Source organism: Neophocaena asiaeorientalis, unplaced genomic scaffold, assembly GCF_003031525.2.
Source record: "Neophocaena asiaeorientalis asiaeorientalis breed wild unplaced genomic scaffold, Neophocaena_asiaeorientalis_V1.1 scaffold40, whole genome shotgun sequence".
NCBI classification, from domain to species: Eukaryota; Metazoa; Chordata; class Mammalia; order Artiodactyla; family Phocoenidae; genus Neophocaena; species Neophocaena asiaeorientalis.
The window spans coordinates 11,550,439-11,567,628 of NW_020185335.1; the positions used below are offsets into that span (position 1 = coordinate 11,550,439).

At 51.7% G+C, this 17,190-nt stretch overlaps 1 protein-coding gene across 2 annotated transcripts in view; it reads left to right on the forward strand.

Moving 5' to 3' along the window:
• Window positions 1-237: 237 nt before the first annotated feature.
• WFDC1 (WAP four-disulfide core domain 1) overlaps window positions 238-17,190 on the forward strand; it is a 32,387-nt gene continuing 15,434 nt past the window's right edge. For both annotated transcript variants that reach the window (XM_024735692.1, XM_024735691.1), the window contains exons 1-2: window positions 238-530; window positions 14,609-14,792. In XM_024735692.1, the coding sequence (XP_024591460.1) occupies window positions 267-530; window positions 14,609-14,792 (448 nt within the window). In that variant the 5' untranslated portion in view covers window positions 238-266. The remainder of the gene's footprint in view (window positions 531-14,608; window positions 14,793-17,190) is intronic.

The window sequence follows — 17,190 nt, forward strand, 5'->3', positions numbered from 1 at the left end:
CACCTCCTGGGGAGGGGACCGCCCAGCCTGCAAGGAAGTACTCCTTATCCCAGTGTGACAGGGCCGCTCCCGGCCACGTCTCCGAGCAGCGTGATACCCCCGCCTGCTGCCGCCGCCGCTGCCTTCTGAGCTGCCTGGGCTGCAGACGTCTGTCTGGCTTGGAGTCTCCGGGCCAGATGCAATAGGGCAAGCTAAAAATAACCCGGTGGGCGGCCCCCATCGGGAGTGCGGGTCGGGGTGGGGGGGCCTGGGCTGGGCGCGGACACATGATCCCCGGGACCCGGCCGAGTGGAGCTGAGACCGTCCGGCAGACCATGCACGCTTCTGCTCCACACTTCCAGGACCGCCCCGGCCAGAGGGCCCCTCTCCTGACCGTCTGGGAGGAAATGCCTTTGACCAGCTGCAGGATGGGCAGCGGCCGGAGGAAGGTCAGCTGGACTCTGTGCTGCCTGCTGCTGCTGCTGGAAGCCAGTTCCGCCCGGAATATCTGGAAACGGGCATTGCACGCGAGGCTGGCGGAGAGGACCCGCGTAAGTGCCCGGGCTGGGCGGGGCTGGGAGGAGATGGGTGATGCCCGCACCATACGGTGTGCCAGCGCGCCGCCCAGATGCGGACGGCACAGGGCAGGCGTCCTTCTTTCTTTATCTGAGTTGTGCCAAAGTCGGGTGGGGAGCAGAGGGAACTCACAGCCCTCCAAAGATTCCGAGCCTGGGAGGAAAGAAGCCAGGGGCCCCTAAAAATGCGCAGGGGGCCGGTGACGTGCTTTTGCCTACCCACGTTTACTTTCTCCTGACAAAGAGCACCTGATTTTAGAGTCCGAGAACTTAAAACTGAGTGTTTGTCTCAACAGTCAGTAACCAAATGTCGATAGTCGATAGGATGCAGTTATGCTTCCGTGCCATTCCTGACTCATTCAGTAAACATTTAGTGGAAACTGCTCCATGCCGGGCGCTCTGTGCGTTCCTGTAGGTACAACATGGAGACACCAGCTCCCACCCTGCAGGGTGGTCGAGTGGGGGGGGCAGTCAGGTGACATGTGACAGCAATACAAAGGGTCGGCTCGCTGTGGTGGGAGGCGAGGAGCACGCGCCCTGCAGCCCTAAGTCTGAATCCAAGCTCTGCTGCTCACAGGCTGTGTGACTCGAGGAAAGTTGTTGGGCGTCTGTGAGCGCCGGTGATCTCATCTGAAAAAGACAGATTGATGCGTTCCTTTCAGTTCCTTTCATCAAATATGTATTGATCGCCACTGTTTACCTTGGTCACTGTTGCCCTAGGCTGTGGGGATGCAGACTTATATGTCCCCAAGCCTTGGGAGACTCGTGTTACCCCACAGGGCTGGGCTTGCAGAGAATGAATGAGAAGTGAAAGGAAAATGTATACAAGCACACCTGATCTCATTGTGCTTTGCAGAAACTGCGTTTTTACAGATTGCATGTCTGTGGCAACCCGGCCTTGAGCAAGTCTCTCGGCGCCTTTTGTCCAACAGTGTTTGCTCATTTCTTGTCCCTGTGTCACATTTTGGTAAATCTCCCACTACCTCCAACTTTTTCATTTTTACTCTATTTGTTCTGTTGATCTGTGGTCAGTGATCTTTGACGTGACTATTGCGAAAAGGTCACGACTCACGGAAGCCTCAGAGGATGGTGAGCATTTCTCAGCAACAGGCTCTTTCTTAATTAAGGTGTGTACATTGAGTTTTTTAGACATAATGCTGTTGCACACTTAATATGCTACGGTGTAATGTGAACCTAACTTTTAGATGCACTGGGAAACCAAAATATTCTTGTGACTCGCTTTCTTGCAGTGGTCTGGAACCCAAACCACAGTATCTCCAAGGCGTGCCGGTAGTGTATTTGGTGACAAGTGTTGAGAAGGGAAATAAAGCAGGAAGGGGACTAGGAGAGAGTGGAGGTGGGAAGGGTGTCACTTTAGATCCCCCACCCCAAAAGGGAGCACAGAGGCATAGAAGGTTCAGGAAGACGATACCAGCACCCTCAGCATATGGGTGTGTAAATGACTCCATATCTGTCAAACACAGGGCATAGCGAGTGGTCCTTGCGTCTCGGTGACTTTTACTCAAATATTAGGAAATTGGTTGGTGTTTGCTTCCCCAGGTGGAATGGAGGTTCCTCACAGTAGGGCCTGATTCTGTCTCCGTCAGTGCAGTGTTCCTGGTGCCTGCCATGAAGTAGGTGCCCCATACATTCTTGTGGGTAAATTATGGGCAAGTGCAATGGAAGCACAGAAGAGTGTGTGCAGCTCTGCCCCAAGAGAGTCAGGGAGGGTTTTCCAGGATCAGGGACATTCAACCCAGGGCTTTGAAGGATGAATAGGAGTTTTCCAGGCAGAGAAGAGGGAGAAGGGAATGTTTAATGACGCCAGGCACCATGTGAAATGAAACTGTATTGAGGCTAATCTCAGCCTCCAGGGCTCACACTATAGGTCAAGCAGGAGGCCACATGGGTGTAGAAAAGCATAGTAGCAAGTGAAATGGTGAGAGGTATTTGGAGGGAGAAGAGAGACCCTTGTCAGGTGGGACTCCCCCATGCTTTTTGCTGTTCCAACAGGACGATTTAGGCCTCAAAGCATCCAGCACTTTGGTTCTAGGACCACAGAGAGATTTCCAATACATCATCTGGCCTTATCTCCACCTTGTCCTGGAGCGTCACAGGGGCTGATGCCGTGACATCTCACTAGGAGGAACGAGGAGGCTAGGAGGTTGGGGACGATATGCACTGGGGGTCAGGGGGAGTCTCTTTAAAAACACAGGCCTGGGTGGGCTTCAGGAACCAAATTACTTCTAGCCACCGTTTGTCAGAATGCAAGCACTTTGAGTTTGTACTCACTGGACTGGAACTCTTCCCTGCTATCAACAGACATCAGCTTCCCTCTCCAGTGCCCAGACATGGGAGAGGTTTGTGCCCAGATTGTGCCTCACAGAGAGCCCCTGGGAAAAGACAGGCTGTCGACGGGTGGCTCAGAGGATAAGGAGGTTGGGCAGGGCGCCAGGCCTAGGAATCTTTCAGTGACATCTCTAATGAGCTGTGCAGCCTCAGGCTGCTTGCTGCCCCTCTCTGGGCCTCAGGTCATTACCTGGGAAATGAAGACGAAGGACCAGGTGACCTCCAGGGCCCTTTCAGTTCTGATTCTAACATCCATGCAAATGTCCAACAGGGAATCTAGGAGTAATAGGAAGCAGCTCCGCATATTCAGGGGCAGGACTTCTTATGTGGCCCCCATTGCCCACCCCAAGCTGGGTCAGCTCTTCAGCCTTGGCCCTGGACCCCATGGGGCAGGTCAGGTCGAGGAGAGGCCGGGTGTTCAGGATTATGCTGAAGCCAGCTCATACCCGCTCCAGAGAGTTAAACAGCCCTTATTAAAAATGAAGTCATATAAACTTATATAATTTACATGAAAAAGGAAGGAAGGAAATCCTCCTTATCAGAAACATATCACTTCCTAATTATTTTGGTTGCATTCTTACCATTCTCCCTGCTCTCGAGGTCATTCACGTCTGTGGCATCTGCCTGGTAGAAACACCATCTCTTGAGGAGCTATTACACGTCTCTTCCCAACTCCTCATTCAGTGGCCTCGCACTGGTAGCTTGAAATCAGCCACGGTGAGAGTATTTACACCATGGAAATTGGCAAAGGCTGCACATGGAGAACTGGGTGTTAAACCCAGACCCGCACGTGGCTGCCTGCATCTTGGCTCCTCCCCTTCTCAAAGCCCCGCCCCTTGACAGAGTGGGCAGAGGGGGCTGAGGGGGTCCAGGGCACTTCCTGGATGCTGTGTGCATTTTCCTGCCCAAGAGACAGTGCCTGAAAGGAAAACACGGGAGGCCCTGTAGGGAGGCTTGTAAGGAGAAGAAGGCTTGTCCTCCGTGAGCCTCCGCTTCCTTGTCTGCAGCATGGGAGACGGCAGTGCTACTTTGCAATCCAGTGGAAAGACCCCGAGAGCCTTCAGCTTGGTGCCTGACCAGGGAACACCTCTCTCTGTGTACTAATAAAAACAAAATACAGATATTTACGAGGCTAGATAAGACGGAAAGGAATAGGCTAGGAAGAGGGATGTTTGTCAGTAGCCCAAGAGGCTTTCTGGGGAGCTCAGGGTCAGTTCTGTGGAGCTGGTGTTTTGGGACTTGCTTTCCTGCCATTTGGTGAAAGTTATCAGAACAGTTCTTTGCTGAGTGTTCCTATGTGTCAGGCCAGGCTGTCTCAGGATCCTCTGAACAAACCTACCAGGTGGGACTTACTGTAGCCGCCATGTCGGCTTGGGGACTGGGTAGCCCCATGGTCCCCATGTGTCACTGTGGCTATGTGTCTGTTTTGTACCCTAAGCTCCCATTCGGGGCAGCTGGAAATGGCTAGGCAGTTTGCATCCTGCCCAAAGGTGCCTGCCCAGCGGAGGGGCAGCGTGGGGCTACAGCAGCCCAGAGAGAGGATGTAATGCATCCTGCCGGACGAGGCACCCCTTTGCAGTTGGCCTGCCCAGAGCAGCATCTTCTGGTGACGAGCACAGAGGTCCATGCAAGGCGTGTTCCCCAGTCTCCCCAGGCTGGTCCTCCTTTCCCTTGTTACTTCTGTGAGCTCGAGAGCTTTCTGGCACATCTTTTATTTTTTGCTAAGTTAGCAAGAGTGAGAGAGGCAGGTGGCCTGGAGCTGTGGGTACCTCCCCTCCGCTCTCATCATTCCCTGAGTCCTGAATCTTCACCTTCATCCTGGAAGCTCTGTCCTCGGAACACGCTCAGCCGGCACACAGGACGGGCCAAGGTGCTTGGGTCCATACCATGGGAGCAAACGGAGCTGAAGGACCACGGCCTGGCTTGCTCAGCCCAGGCTGGGACGCCTCTGAAGAGTGATCTGGACAGTTTCTCAGAGGTTGCCCTTGGGTTTGAGCTCCAGGTGCCCAGGGCAGTCACCTGGGCATTGATGGTCCCCAGATGGCCCCCCCTTCCCTGCCTCACGCGCCCCCTCCCCTGCTAGAGCTGCCTGGGACCCTCTCGCAAATATACCACCTGCACTAAAATCCTAGTCTCAGGGTTTAATTTTGTCTCCCCTACCCCCAAAAATATCTGTTCAAGTCCTAAGCCCTGGTGCCTGTGAATGTGACTTTATTTGGAAATAGGGTCATTGTAGTGTAATTAATTAAGATGAGGACATATTGAAATTAGGAAGGCCCTTAATCTGATGTGGCTGGTGAAGAAGACAAGAGAGACAGAGACACACAGGGAGAAGGCCGTGTGGAGACAGAGACAGAGATTAGAGCGATGCATCTCAAGTCACGGAACTCCAAGGGTTGCCAGGAGAGAAACAGGCAACAGATTCTCCCTCACGGCCTCAGAAGGAACCAACCCTGCCGACACCTTGATTTTGAACGTCTGGCCTCCAGAGCCGTGAGAGAACACAGCTCCATTGTTTTAAGGCCCCCAGTCTGTGGTGTTTGTTACAGCAGCCCTAGCATACTCATACGGTCAGCCTCTGGGAACCAACATAGTCAGTTCTGTTGCTTGCAACCAGCAACCCCAATGGTAGACGCTTCCCAGATGAGGGAATTCCGGCCAGAGCAGAGAGTGACCCACCCCACACCATTCTGGCCACGCACTGGTGAAGCTATCACTGTGCCCTCAGAGTCCTAGAGGCTTTCCTTGCTCCTTGAAAGACGTGAGATTGATTGCACCCCTGCAGGACCCCATCATCAGCACCACTAGGACACATCCATCTGGAGGGGAGGGGCTGCTCAGTGGGCCCTGGAGTGTTCATGGTCAAGACCCCGCAAGTCCCCCCTGGGGGCTGGAGAGAGGGGACGTGACATACCGCGGCAAAGTGCCCCACTGTAGGCTCGGCCCTCCCCGAGCGCCTAACGCAGTGCCTGACGCGCCACAGACTCTCAGAAACATTTGAAGAACTAGGGGGAGGAGCTGGATGGATGGGCGGGTAGATGGGAGGAAAAACAAATGAATAATAGTGTGACCTCGGGGGTGACTTCCTCCTCTCTGAATCTGGCTTCTGTACCTGAGGTTTCAGTCCTGAAACTGATTCCAGGTGGAAACGAGCAAGGGGAAAAGTATCTAAGAACCGTGTGGTTATAACCTGGGACCCTGTGTGCGAGGAGGCAGGAAAGCAGAGGGAAACTTACCTGTCATAGTGGCGCTAGTCACAGTAACCAAAGTGGAAACAGCCCAGATGTCCATAAGCTCGGGATAGATCAACACAACGGGGTCCATCCACACAATGGAATATTACTCAGCCATAAAAAGGCATGAAGTACTGAGACACGGTCCAGCATGGATGAGCCCTGGAAACATTACGCTCAGTGAAAGATGCCAGTCAGAAAAGGCCACATAGACTGTGATCTATCTGTATGAGATGTCCAGAAAAGGCACATTCATAGGGACAGAAAGTAGATTAGACGTTGCCAGGGGCTGAGGGCGTGAGGATGAAGGAGGGACTGCTTAATGAGAATAGAAGTTTTCCAGAAACCAACACAACATTGTAAATCAACTATACTTCAGTTAGAAAGAAAAAAGAATTTGTTTGGGGCGATGTAAATATTCTAGAAATAGATGAGAGGCAGGTGTTGGACAATATTGTGGATTTAATCAGTGCCATAGAACTGTACACTTAAAAATGGTGAAAATGGCAAATTTTATGTTATATTGAGTTGGCCAAAAAGTTCATTTGGTTAGTGAATATATTGTTCAATAAAATTCTTGGTGAAAACGAAAAATGTGTCTTTTATTTTTGCTTAAAACCAAACAGACTTTTTGGCCAACCCAATGTATGTTACCACGGTAAGATTTTTAAAAAGCAGTGGGAACCTAAGGTACATCTTAGGGATTCTGTGAGGGGCTCCTGGTCAGGCTTGTCTTAACTTCATGGTCCCCTCCTCAGAGGCCCGTTCCCTGATCCCCTATTTAGGTCTCTTTTAAAAGTTTTCTTAACTTCTCGACTTCTTCATAACATTTACCTCCCTTATTATGATCTGCATGATTTTTTTTTTTATTCTGGCTTTGTTTCATCTTTCATTACCTACCTTCACAGATAAACAAAAAGAAAGCAATTCGTTTCCTTTCTGTGTGGTGTTGGGTTGGTGTTTGTCACATGTCCTGGAGCTGAGCCACGCGTGAAAGCAGGGCCAGTGTCTTCTGGTTTAGGTCAGCTCTCCTCACATGCAGCCAGTGCCTGGCACGTGGTAGGCCTGGGAACTATGAATTTACCGTGAAATGAATGACTAAATTACATTAAAACCCTCTAGAGCGGAAGAGCAGGGATGGAAAGTTCTAGAAGACTCTCAGGTGCACAGCAGGGCTCAGTGGACACCAGCTGGAGGAGTTGGCCAAGTGTGCACTCTTGCCCTCGACATGCACTGAGATGGCTTGTCCTGGCGTGAGATCCTGGGTTTTTGAGTACCTCTCCGGGGAAGTCCCGTTAGCCATGCACCAAACTCTGCTCCCAGAGCCCAGCGTGTCCTGGAGGTCTCAGGGCATCAGGAAATGGCATTCACTGCACACGAAACTCTAAGCCCTCTGTTCCAGGGAGAGACATATTTTTAGATCTTTGACATCCGAATTCCAGAGGAAGAGCAAGTAAAGCTTAGAAGAAAATTGGCTTTCTTCCTGCACCAAGCAAACCGGTCCTGGGGTGCATATTTATTGGTCAGGCCGTTAACTCTCTGGAACATTCCAAAGAAGGGTAAAGCTCTTGCAGGGGAATGAAGGGGGTGGAAGTGGTTTCAGTTTTTTTCCAGATTATGGAAACAGTGACGTTTACTCTGCACACATTCAGACAATACAGAAAGTCACAAATAAGTAAAAATATTCTAAATTCTCTGAGACACAGGCTCTGTTGACGTTTTGGTATGTGTGAGCGCCTAGACTTTTTCGTGAAGCAGTTATGCTCAGGACACGTTGTTTTCTTAATGGTATTTTGTTCATATTGTTTAAAATTTGTTTATTGAGATGAAATTCACATACTGTACAATTGACCACGTTACAGGGGACAATTCCGTGGGCTTTAGTGCATCGACAGTGTCGTGCAGCCACCACCTCTGTCTAGTTCCAAAATCTTCCCATCACCCCAAAAGGAAAACCCAGACCTATTAAACAGTTGCTCCCCACCCCCCTTCCCATCCTCGCCCCCTGGCAATCACCAGTCTGCTTCCGGTCTCCATAAATTTCCCTACTCTATTATTTATTTATTTATTTTTGGCTGTGTTGGGTCTTCGTTTCTGTGCGAGAGCTTTCTCCAGCTGCGGCGAGCGGGGGCCATTCTTCATCGCGGTGCGCGGGCCTCTCACTATCGCGGCCTCTCGTGTTGCGGAGCACAGGCTCCAGACGCGCAGGCTCAGTCGTTGTGGCTCACGGGCCCAGTCGCTCCGCGGCATGCGGGATCCTCCCAGACCAGGGCTCGAACCCGTGTCCCCTGCACCGGCAGGCGGACTCTCAACCACTGCGCCACCAGGGAAGCCCAAATTTCCCTATTCTGGACGTTTCATATAAACGTGATCATACAATACGTGGAATTTGTGTCTGGTGTATTATTCATATTGTTTTGTACCGTGCATTTTTCATTGAACGATATATGCTGAATATGTTAATATGATAGATCCATGTCTTTTTTTTTTTTTTTTTTTTTTTGGGACCTCCCACTGCTGCGGCCCCTCCCGCCGCGGAGCAACAGGCTCCAGACGCGCAGGCCGCTCCGCGGCATGTGGGATCCTCCCGGACCCGGGGCACGAACCCGCGTCGCCCGCATCAGCAGACGGACCCCCAACCACTGCGCCACCAGGGAAGCCCCCGTGTCCTCTTTTCAAAGACTTCTATGGTGTTCCAAGGTGTGGAGCTGCAGTTATTTGTTTATCCAGCCTCCTTTGGTTGGACCTCCAGGCACTTGTTTCAGTGGACCCTGCATTTGGACTAGTGGAATTGGGCTTCCCACTGGGCAGCCCAGAATTGGTATTTCCCTACCTGCTTCCTGAAGATATCAGAAGAATGGCTTTGCAAATCTATAGAGGCCACCGAAAAATCCCCCCAGGGTATGATAAAACAAATAGCCACCAGGTCGAAACCTTAAGGGAACCATCTTTATCCAAGTAAGGCATACAGCGCTGGGACATTCTTGTCCGAGCTGTACCGTAAATGTATGTTCACAGCTACTTTGAAGCAGACTTGCCGTACCATCCTTTTGCAGGGATGAAAATGAAAGATGGAGATCATGGGTTGTCTGGGATGTTCATGAAGGACGTTGTCAGTCAGGGGTGAGCTGGGATTTGACATGCTGTTGTGTTATTTTCAGCTGAGTGACAGCGGAGGGCTGGGGCTGGCTGGGGCTGCAGAGAGCAGGGGCCAGGACGAGTTCTTTCCAGAATGTATCCCTTGGGGAGGCAGTTACATGACTACATCCAGAGCTGGGGCTGGTCCAGAGGCGAGCAGGAGGCAGAGGCGTGTGAGAGAGGGGGACCCCGAGCCGACAAAACGGGAAGAATCTCACAGGCGAGACTGAGAAGCAGCTCCCCAGATCCAGGCTCCTGGGACAGGAAGTTGCCAGAGTCAGACAGACCCAGGTTTGAATCCTGCCTCTGCTGTTGGCCAGCTGTGTGACCTGGGGCAAGTGCCTTTAATATTTCTGTGTGTTTCCTCATCAGTAAAGTGGGTTAATAATAGCAGTGAGGGTTATGCTGAGAATTCCGTGAAATTCAGTATGTGAGGACCTAGCACAGCGTTGGCGCGCAGTGGGAGCTTAATAAATGCACGCAGTGGGAGCTTAATAAATGAATCAGCCTGCCCAAGTTCCGACCCTGACGCTTCCCCATATGGTGAGTAAGCGCCTCAGTTTCCTCACCTGTACAATGGGGTCAGCAGGTGTAACTACAGGGGAGCGATGGATGCTACCTCAGGGGACCCTCAGGGAGCAGTGCTGGGACGGCTGCTTCCTCTTAGGAACTCTGCCAGTTGTTTGCACCCATCCCCCCCACCGCCCCCCCTCCCTCCCTAGAAATGATGGCACTACTGCGGGAGGGTTTCTTGCTTGCGCACCTTTAGACCCCAGTTAGATCCTGAACTCCTCGGGGACAGGGACCGGCTCATAGGTTTCTTTTGCATCCGCCTCAGCATCACAACTAAAGCATCATCAGTGTGTGAGTGAATCGAGGGCGGGAAGGAGGGAGGAAGCAGGAAAGACCAAAAATAAAAGTAATGATAAAACCAAGCGATCAGCATCGCTGAGCAGAGCACCCACAGATGTGATCTCATCTGCTCCCTCCACAAATCCCTGCAGCGGGCACGCACTTCTGGGCCCATTTTGCAGGTGAGGAAGACGGAGGCTCAGAGAGGTCATTTTCCTGTATGATGGCACAGCTACAGGGGTCCAAGCCAGACTCATCTAATTCCCGCACCTGAGCTCAAATCCCTGACTGTTGAGGAAGTCATGGCCTCAGCGCCGTCCGTCTTGGTACACTTGAAGGTGGGATGTAACCCCTAAGTTCTTGCCCCCAAAGGAAGAGGATGCATTAGCTGGGCAAGGAGAGGGAAGAGTTCTGATTGCAAAGGACAGTGTACAGAAGGCTCCAAGGCGAGGAGGAGTTTGGGGTCCTAGCAAACCTTCCAACACTGACCCCGGACTTATATTCTGGATGCATTATTTTGGCTTCAGGAGGGAGGAGTGTAATATGACCCTTCTCCGCCAGTGGCCTTGGGCAAACCTTTAATTCTCTGAGCCTCGGGGGCCTCATCTTTAGAGTGTGGATGAAATAGGACCTGCCTCTCCTGGACTCATGTGACCAAAGGCGTGTACAGATGCTGGGGGAAAGGTACAGCATTAAACAAACACGAAGGGACAGCTCCACATCAGTGCAGGCCACCTGGCCTGCAGAGCCACCTTCACAGGGACATTGTGCAGGTTGTTAAATGCCTAGAAGGATGAGGATGCCTGGCACGTGGTGGACCGCCAGTAAGAGATGCCTGTCACTGTCACGCCTCCATCATTCTCATCATCACAGCTTTCAATCAACCACAACAAAAATGAACTGAACACCTGCTCTACACCAGGCACGGTCATAGGTGCTGGGGACACAGGTGGGAAGAAGACCGAGTCCCTAGGAGGACACGTTGTAGGGGGGAGAAAAAACAATAAACCGAACAGTGAATCAGTACACGGTCCTCCCAAGGGTGGTCAGAGGTTTGGAGCTATGTAAGGCAGGCAGAGGGGAATGGGGAGCGCCAGCTATGGCGCATGTGAGCAGAGACCTGGACCAAGTGAGGGCTGGAACCAGCCGGGCATCTCAGGAGGGAGACACGGCCCATAAAGGCCCAGAGGTGGGACCTCAGACAGGCCAGGGCGCTGGCCAGGAATGAGCAAGGGGAGAGCGGTGGGACGACAGGAGGGAGGCCAGAGAAGTGGAGGGGCAGGGGCATGGGGCCAGCTGGGGTCTGACCTTTAGCCCAAGGACTTTGGCCTTTAACCTTTAACCCCCGTGGGCTGGGAAGGTGATCTATTTATTTCGTTTATAAAAGTCCGTTCTTTCTCAGAACACCAGGAAACATCCTCTGTTTAAGACCCTCTGTGAGCATCACCTTGCATGACATGAAATATTTTTCAAAACATTTAATCCTTTAATCTGGGCCCCTCCGTGAAATCGGTTCTTTATCACCCAGGACCATCTGTTGTTCTGGCAGCACCATAAATCACTGGGGCATTTGACTTCTAAGGCGCTTATCTCTTTTGTTTTCTCCAAATTCTGAGAACCGACATTTGAATTTTCCCTGGAGAGCGCCCCTGTTAGGGGCTGCCCTTAGGAAGTCACCCACCTGGGAGGCATTGGAGGTGGGTGGAAAGCGTTGCCCGTCTGATCTCCAGGTTCTGTTAAATTTTATAAATGAGGCTTGATGTGAAAACAGGCTGGGCGGAAAAACCAGCCATCCCTTCCCAGCCACGCACAGACATCCTCCCTCACCCTCCGAAGGAGGCCAGGGCAGCTGTCACCTCCAATTAGGATTCAAATGGCGGGGCCCCAACGTGGGTCCGATGTTGCTAATTCTTAAGAAAATGAACTGAGTTAATGGTGCGGGATTATGTGCCCTGCCTGCATCTTGGAAATTATTCCTGAGGATACGGGAATTTGGGGCACCCAGCCGAGCAGAGGATGGCAAAAAGGCTGAACCAGGAGTTAGAAGATCCAGGAGTTACAAGATTGCCCCTTTATTTTGGCTTCGTTTCCGCCAAATGTTGGCTTTGTATTCATTTTTGCTTTTCACAAATTAAATGATTTATATAAGGGGGAAAAGATGAATTCTCTGGGTACAAACTACTATACAAAAAATAGATAAGCAACAAGGGTCTACTGTAAAGCACAGGGAATTATATTCAATATCTTGGAATAACCTATAATGGAAAATAATCTGAAAAAATATATATGTATAACTGAATCACTTTTTTGCACACCTGAAATTAACACAGTATCGGAAATCAACTCTGCTTCTATTTAAAAAGAAAAAAAAGAATTCTCTGGCTGAAGCAGGGAGGGCCAGGAGCCCCACCCTCCCCAGACTGCACCCCTCCCGCGCTCCACTCGGTCACGGTTTTCTCCCCACCCCCCACCCCGCCCAGTCTTAGCCCCTGGTGGGGGGGAGGGGTCCCTGTGAGGTAGTTTGAGAACCACTGGTCCTTGTGATTGCACGCACTGGCAGATGCGTCTGGTCGGGACCTGTTCTCTGTGACCCGACGCCCCCTACTGGGCGCTGGGAGCAGCGCGTGGAGTTTGCAGCCACCGCAATGGCTGTGGCGGAAGGACGTTCATACATCCTTGACCTTTGAGGGCATATAGCATTGTGTAGCTTGCCTTTTATTTATTTATTTACTAACATATAAGGTTTTTCCTGTCCTTAATCATTCTTCTTAAGTACTCCTACCTTTTACGTTTTTTAATTGTTTTCTTTAAATTGATAAAAACTCAATGTGTTCATGGCAATATATATATATATTGGAACCTGTGCAAAAGAGCATGCAATAAGGGAAAAAAAGTGTACAATAAGGAGAACTCTCCCTTGGCTTCAAAACCTAATTCTTCTCTCCAGAGGCAATCTTTGACCAACGGCTGCTGTGTATTCTTGTATATCCTTCCAAAGATGTTCTAGGCCTGTTAAACATAAGCATATTACATGTGTGTGCATATGAATATTTGAAAACATAGGTGAAGAGCAGACAAACGGTTCTATATCTTAATTCTCTTCATGAACCACCATCCCTTGGGGATCTCTCATCAGCAGGTTTAGTGGCTGCGTGCTACTCCAGTCTGCAGACGTGCATTATTTACTTGGACAGTACAAGGTGCAGGATTTTGCAATACATATATGTTGGGGGAGATCGGGGGAGCAGTGGGTAAAGCATTTTAGATGGGTGGAGCGGTTCAGGCATAAGCCGGAGGCGGGGCAAGCCGGGGTGGTTTTTCCCCCAAAGAACCTACTCTGTATCTAACTCTGCGCGTGTGTGTGCGCACACCTGTGTCGGGATGTGTAAGACCTGCCCTCCATACACCCCACCTCCATACCCAGAAGCAGAGCAGTGTTCCCGGCACAGATGGGGTCTGGTGTGACTTGAACTCTCCCAACCCCACCTCTGAAATGCTTACTTTATTGGTAATGCACTTCCTATATGTTAAATAGGATATCTTTTTTGTTTTTTTCCGGTACGCGGGCCTCTCACCGCTGTGGCCTCGCCCGTTGCGGAGCACAGGCTCCGGACGCGCAGGCTCAGCGGCCATGGCTCACGGGCCCAGCCGCTCCGCGGCACGCGGGATCCTCCCGGACCGGGGCACGAACCCGTGTCCCCTGCGTCGGCAGGCGGACTCTCAACCACTGCGCCACCAGGGAAGCCCAGGATATCATATTTTTAACTCTTTCTGGAAACGTAGTACCAGAAAGTGTGAAAATCCTGAGTTCAGCTCCATGAATCCCCACAAAACGAACACACCATGGAACCAGCGCCCAGATCAGGAAGCAGAACGGGGCCGGCCCTCAGGGACCCAGACCCACTTCAGGTCACCACCCACCAGGGCACCACGCTCCTGTTCTCACACCAGACATCAGCTTTGCCTGTTTTTGAACGAAAACTGTAGATGGATTCATACTATATGTTCTCTTGTGAGCTGACTTCTTTTTTTTTCTCAGTGTTATGCCTGTGACGTTTATCCAAGCCGTTTGCTAGGTGAATTTATTCATTTTGTGTGTGATCTGTAAATTCTCAAAGCTCTATATAAACACATGAATTATAAGAAGTATATAAATATGTATCTATTGTGTTTGTATACATATATATACCGTATTTTATATGTAAATACATACATATATGTACATACATATAAACATCAGGATAGACGCTTAACATACAACTCTTATCCAGATTCATTTCTCCTTTTTGCTGCTGATGGGCTTACAGTCATTTCAGTTTGGGGCTATTACAAAGAGAAACAGCAGCCTTTCATCCTCAGAGCAACCCGCTGAGGCTGGTTCTGCTGTGATCACGCGAGGACGCGGCGGCTCAGAGAGGCCCAGCGACTCGCCCGCGGCGCACAGCAACCGCCCCGTCCCGCTGACGCCCCCTCTTCCCGCAGGCCGAGGAGCCTGGCGGCCCCCGACAGCCCCGAGCCGACCGCTGCCCGCCGCCCCCGCGCTCGCTGCCCCCCGGCGCCTGCCAAGCGGCGCGCTGCCAGGCTGACTCTGAGTGCCCGCGGCACCGGCGCTGCTGCTACAACGGCTGCGCCTACGCCTGCCTGGAGGCCGTGCCGCCCCCGCCAGGTAGGTGCTCCAGGCCAGGGGAGACGGGGTGGGGGGGGCGCTGCCCGACTGGAGGAACAGCTGGGCTTAAACCTGGACCACCTGGGCGGGCCGCCCTGTGAGATGGGAACATAGCGCTCCTGGAGCAAGCATCCAGCTGCATGCACTGAGCGCCTGCTGTATGCGGGGCTCGCCACTGCCGGCAGAGAACTGCAGTCCAGGGGCCGCCCGTTAAAAGGAAAATACCCCTCTTATGAAGATGGGGGAGATTTCTCATAAAAAATCCAGATTTCCAGCTTTTCTTTTAAAAAATTTTTTTTTTTAATTTTATTTTTGTCTGCGTTGGGTCTTCCGTGCTGCGCGCGGGCTTTCTCTAGTTGCGGAAAGCGGGGGCTACTCTTCCTTGCTGTGCGCGGGCTTCTCACTGCGGTGGCTTCTCTTGTTGTGGAGCACGGGCTCTAGGCGTGTGGGCTTAGTTGCTCCGCCTCCTGTGCGATCTTCCCGGACCCGGGGTCGAACCTGTGTGCCCTGCATTGGCAGGCGGATTCTTAAGCACTGCGCCACCACGGAAGTCCTCCAGCTTTTCTTAAAAATACTGGACCGCATTCCCTGGGCCACCATCTGCTGGAGCCTCAGGTGCCCCTAGATGGCAGCGGGGGCGGCCTCCAGGTTTCCAGGGACCCCATAAGGCCCACTTCACTCATGACGCCTGGCCCTGGGGGTATTTGAGATGGAGATCTGACACCTTAGCGATCCAGGTGGGCATGCAGACTCCTGGGTTCAGTCAAATCCACTGGCTAGCTGGTCACCAACTTAAACCCGCACTTGTAAAGCAGGGCTGAAAGGAGAAAGGGCAGCTCCCGCGGAGTGCCGCATCCGGAAGTGCTCAGCCCCGCCTCCGGCTAGGAGCAGAGACTCTGTAGGATATTTGTTATCTGAACGGAGAATCTCTTTGGGAGACACAGGCCTCAGGGGTTCATCTGTGGAGCGAAGGAGTTTCAGATCCCTTCTGGAGAGGTTTGGGAGGGGAGGGAAGGGAGCCTGGGGGGAATACAGGGTGGGGCTGATTATGGGCAGCTGAGTGGAGAAAAGGTGCCCTAAAAGTTTCCTCAGCTCCCAGCCTCCAGGGGCTGAGCCTCTGGAGGACAGCAGCCTGTTAGGACTGCACTTTCGGCCAGAGGCTGTGGTCCCCCTGGGCCTTCATTACTACCCCCTCCTCAAGGCCAAGGTAAGAACGAACACACTCAGTTCTCTTTGGGGTGAGGTCACAGCGACGACAAGGGACTCAGCACCCTTAGTAATGCTCATAATTACAGTCTGTGGTGCCCTTGAGTACTGCCTCGTGGCCACGCTGGCTCCCATAGGGCCTTTTATGAGAAAGACAAAATGGCACCCCTTCCTCTTGGAGGAAGCACGTAAAAGTATGCCCATCTGGTTGGACAAGTCAAAAAGGTGCCCCTTCCTTTGGACTGAGACAGGGCATAGGGACTCCTGCCTTACTTGCTGCCTAGAACAGGTGCTTCTGAGCAGTGCACAAACCGTACAACTGTCTGTGACATTCCAAATAGCCTTTCCTTACACCATCTCATTTAATGCTTACACAGTCCCATGGGGTGGAGAGACCACTCTCAGCCCTGTTTTACAGCTGAAGACACGGGAGCTCAGAGAAGCTGAGTACGTTGCCCAAAGTCACACAGCAGGCAGAGCTGGCATTTCCATTTAGTCTTCTGACTGTGGAGAAGTGTCCACTGCCTTAGGCTCTGAGTGTAGGGATACGGGGCCCCAGGTTCATTTGTGGGATCCCTCACCGCCCAGAACATCCTTCCCCCAGACGCCCACACAGCTCACTTCCTCACCTCCTTCAGATCTCAGGCAGAGGTGGGCACTTTCTCAGGGAAGTTTCCCTCTCTAAATGGTGATCTTTCCTCTGGCCATAGCTAACTGCCTTCTGGCTTAAGCTTTCTTTATAGCCCAATCTAGAATATTGTGTTTCATTTGTTTCCTGACCATTCCCCTGACTTGAAGGTCAGCCCCATGAGGCAGGAGGTTCGGTTTGTTTCATTCACTGCTGTATCCCCACTACCTGAAATAGTCTCTGGACTCATAAAAGGTACTCAGTGAAGAATGGATGAATCAACGAAGGCCTAGCTTTCACTGGCCAACAGGAAGGGCCGACAAAATATTAGTCAGTCATAATAAGAATTATGATAATAATATCTAGAACAAGGTTCCTCACCCTTGGCACTCTTGACTTTTGGGCTTGGATAATTCTAGTTGGGGTGGGCAGTGGGGCGCTGACCTGGGCAGTGTAGGATTTTGAGCAGCATCCCTGGCCTCCACCCACTAGGTGGCAGTGGTGCCCCCACCCCACACTGGGACAACCAAATGCATCTCTAGACTTTACTAGATGTTTCCTGGG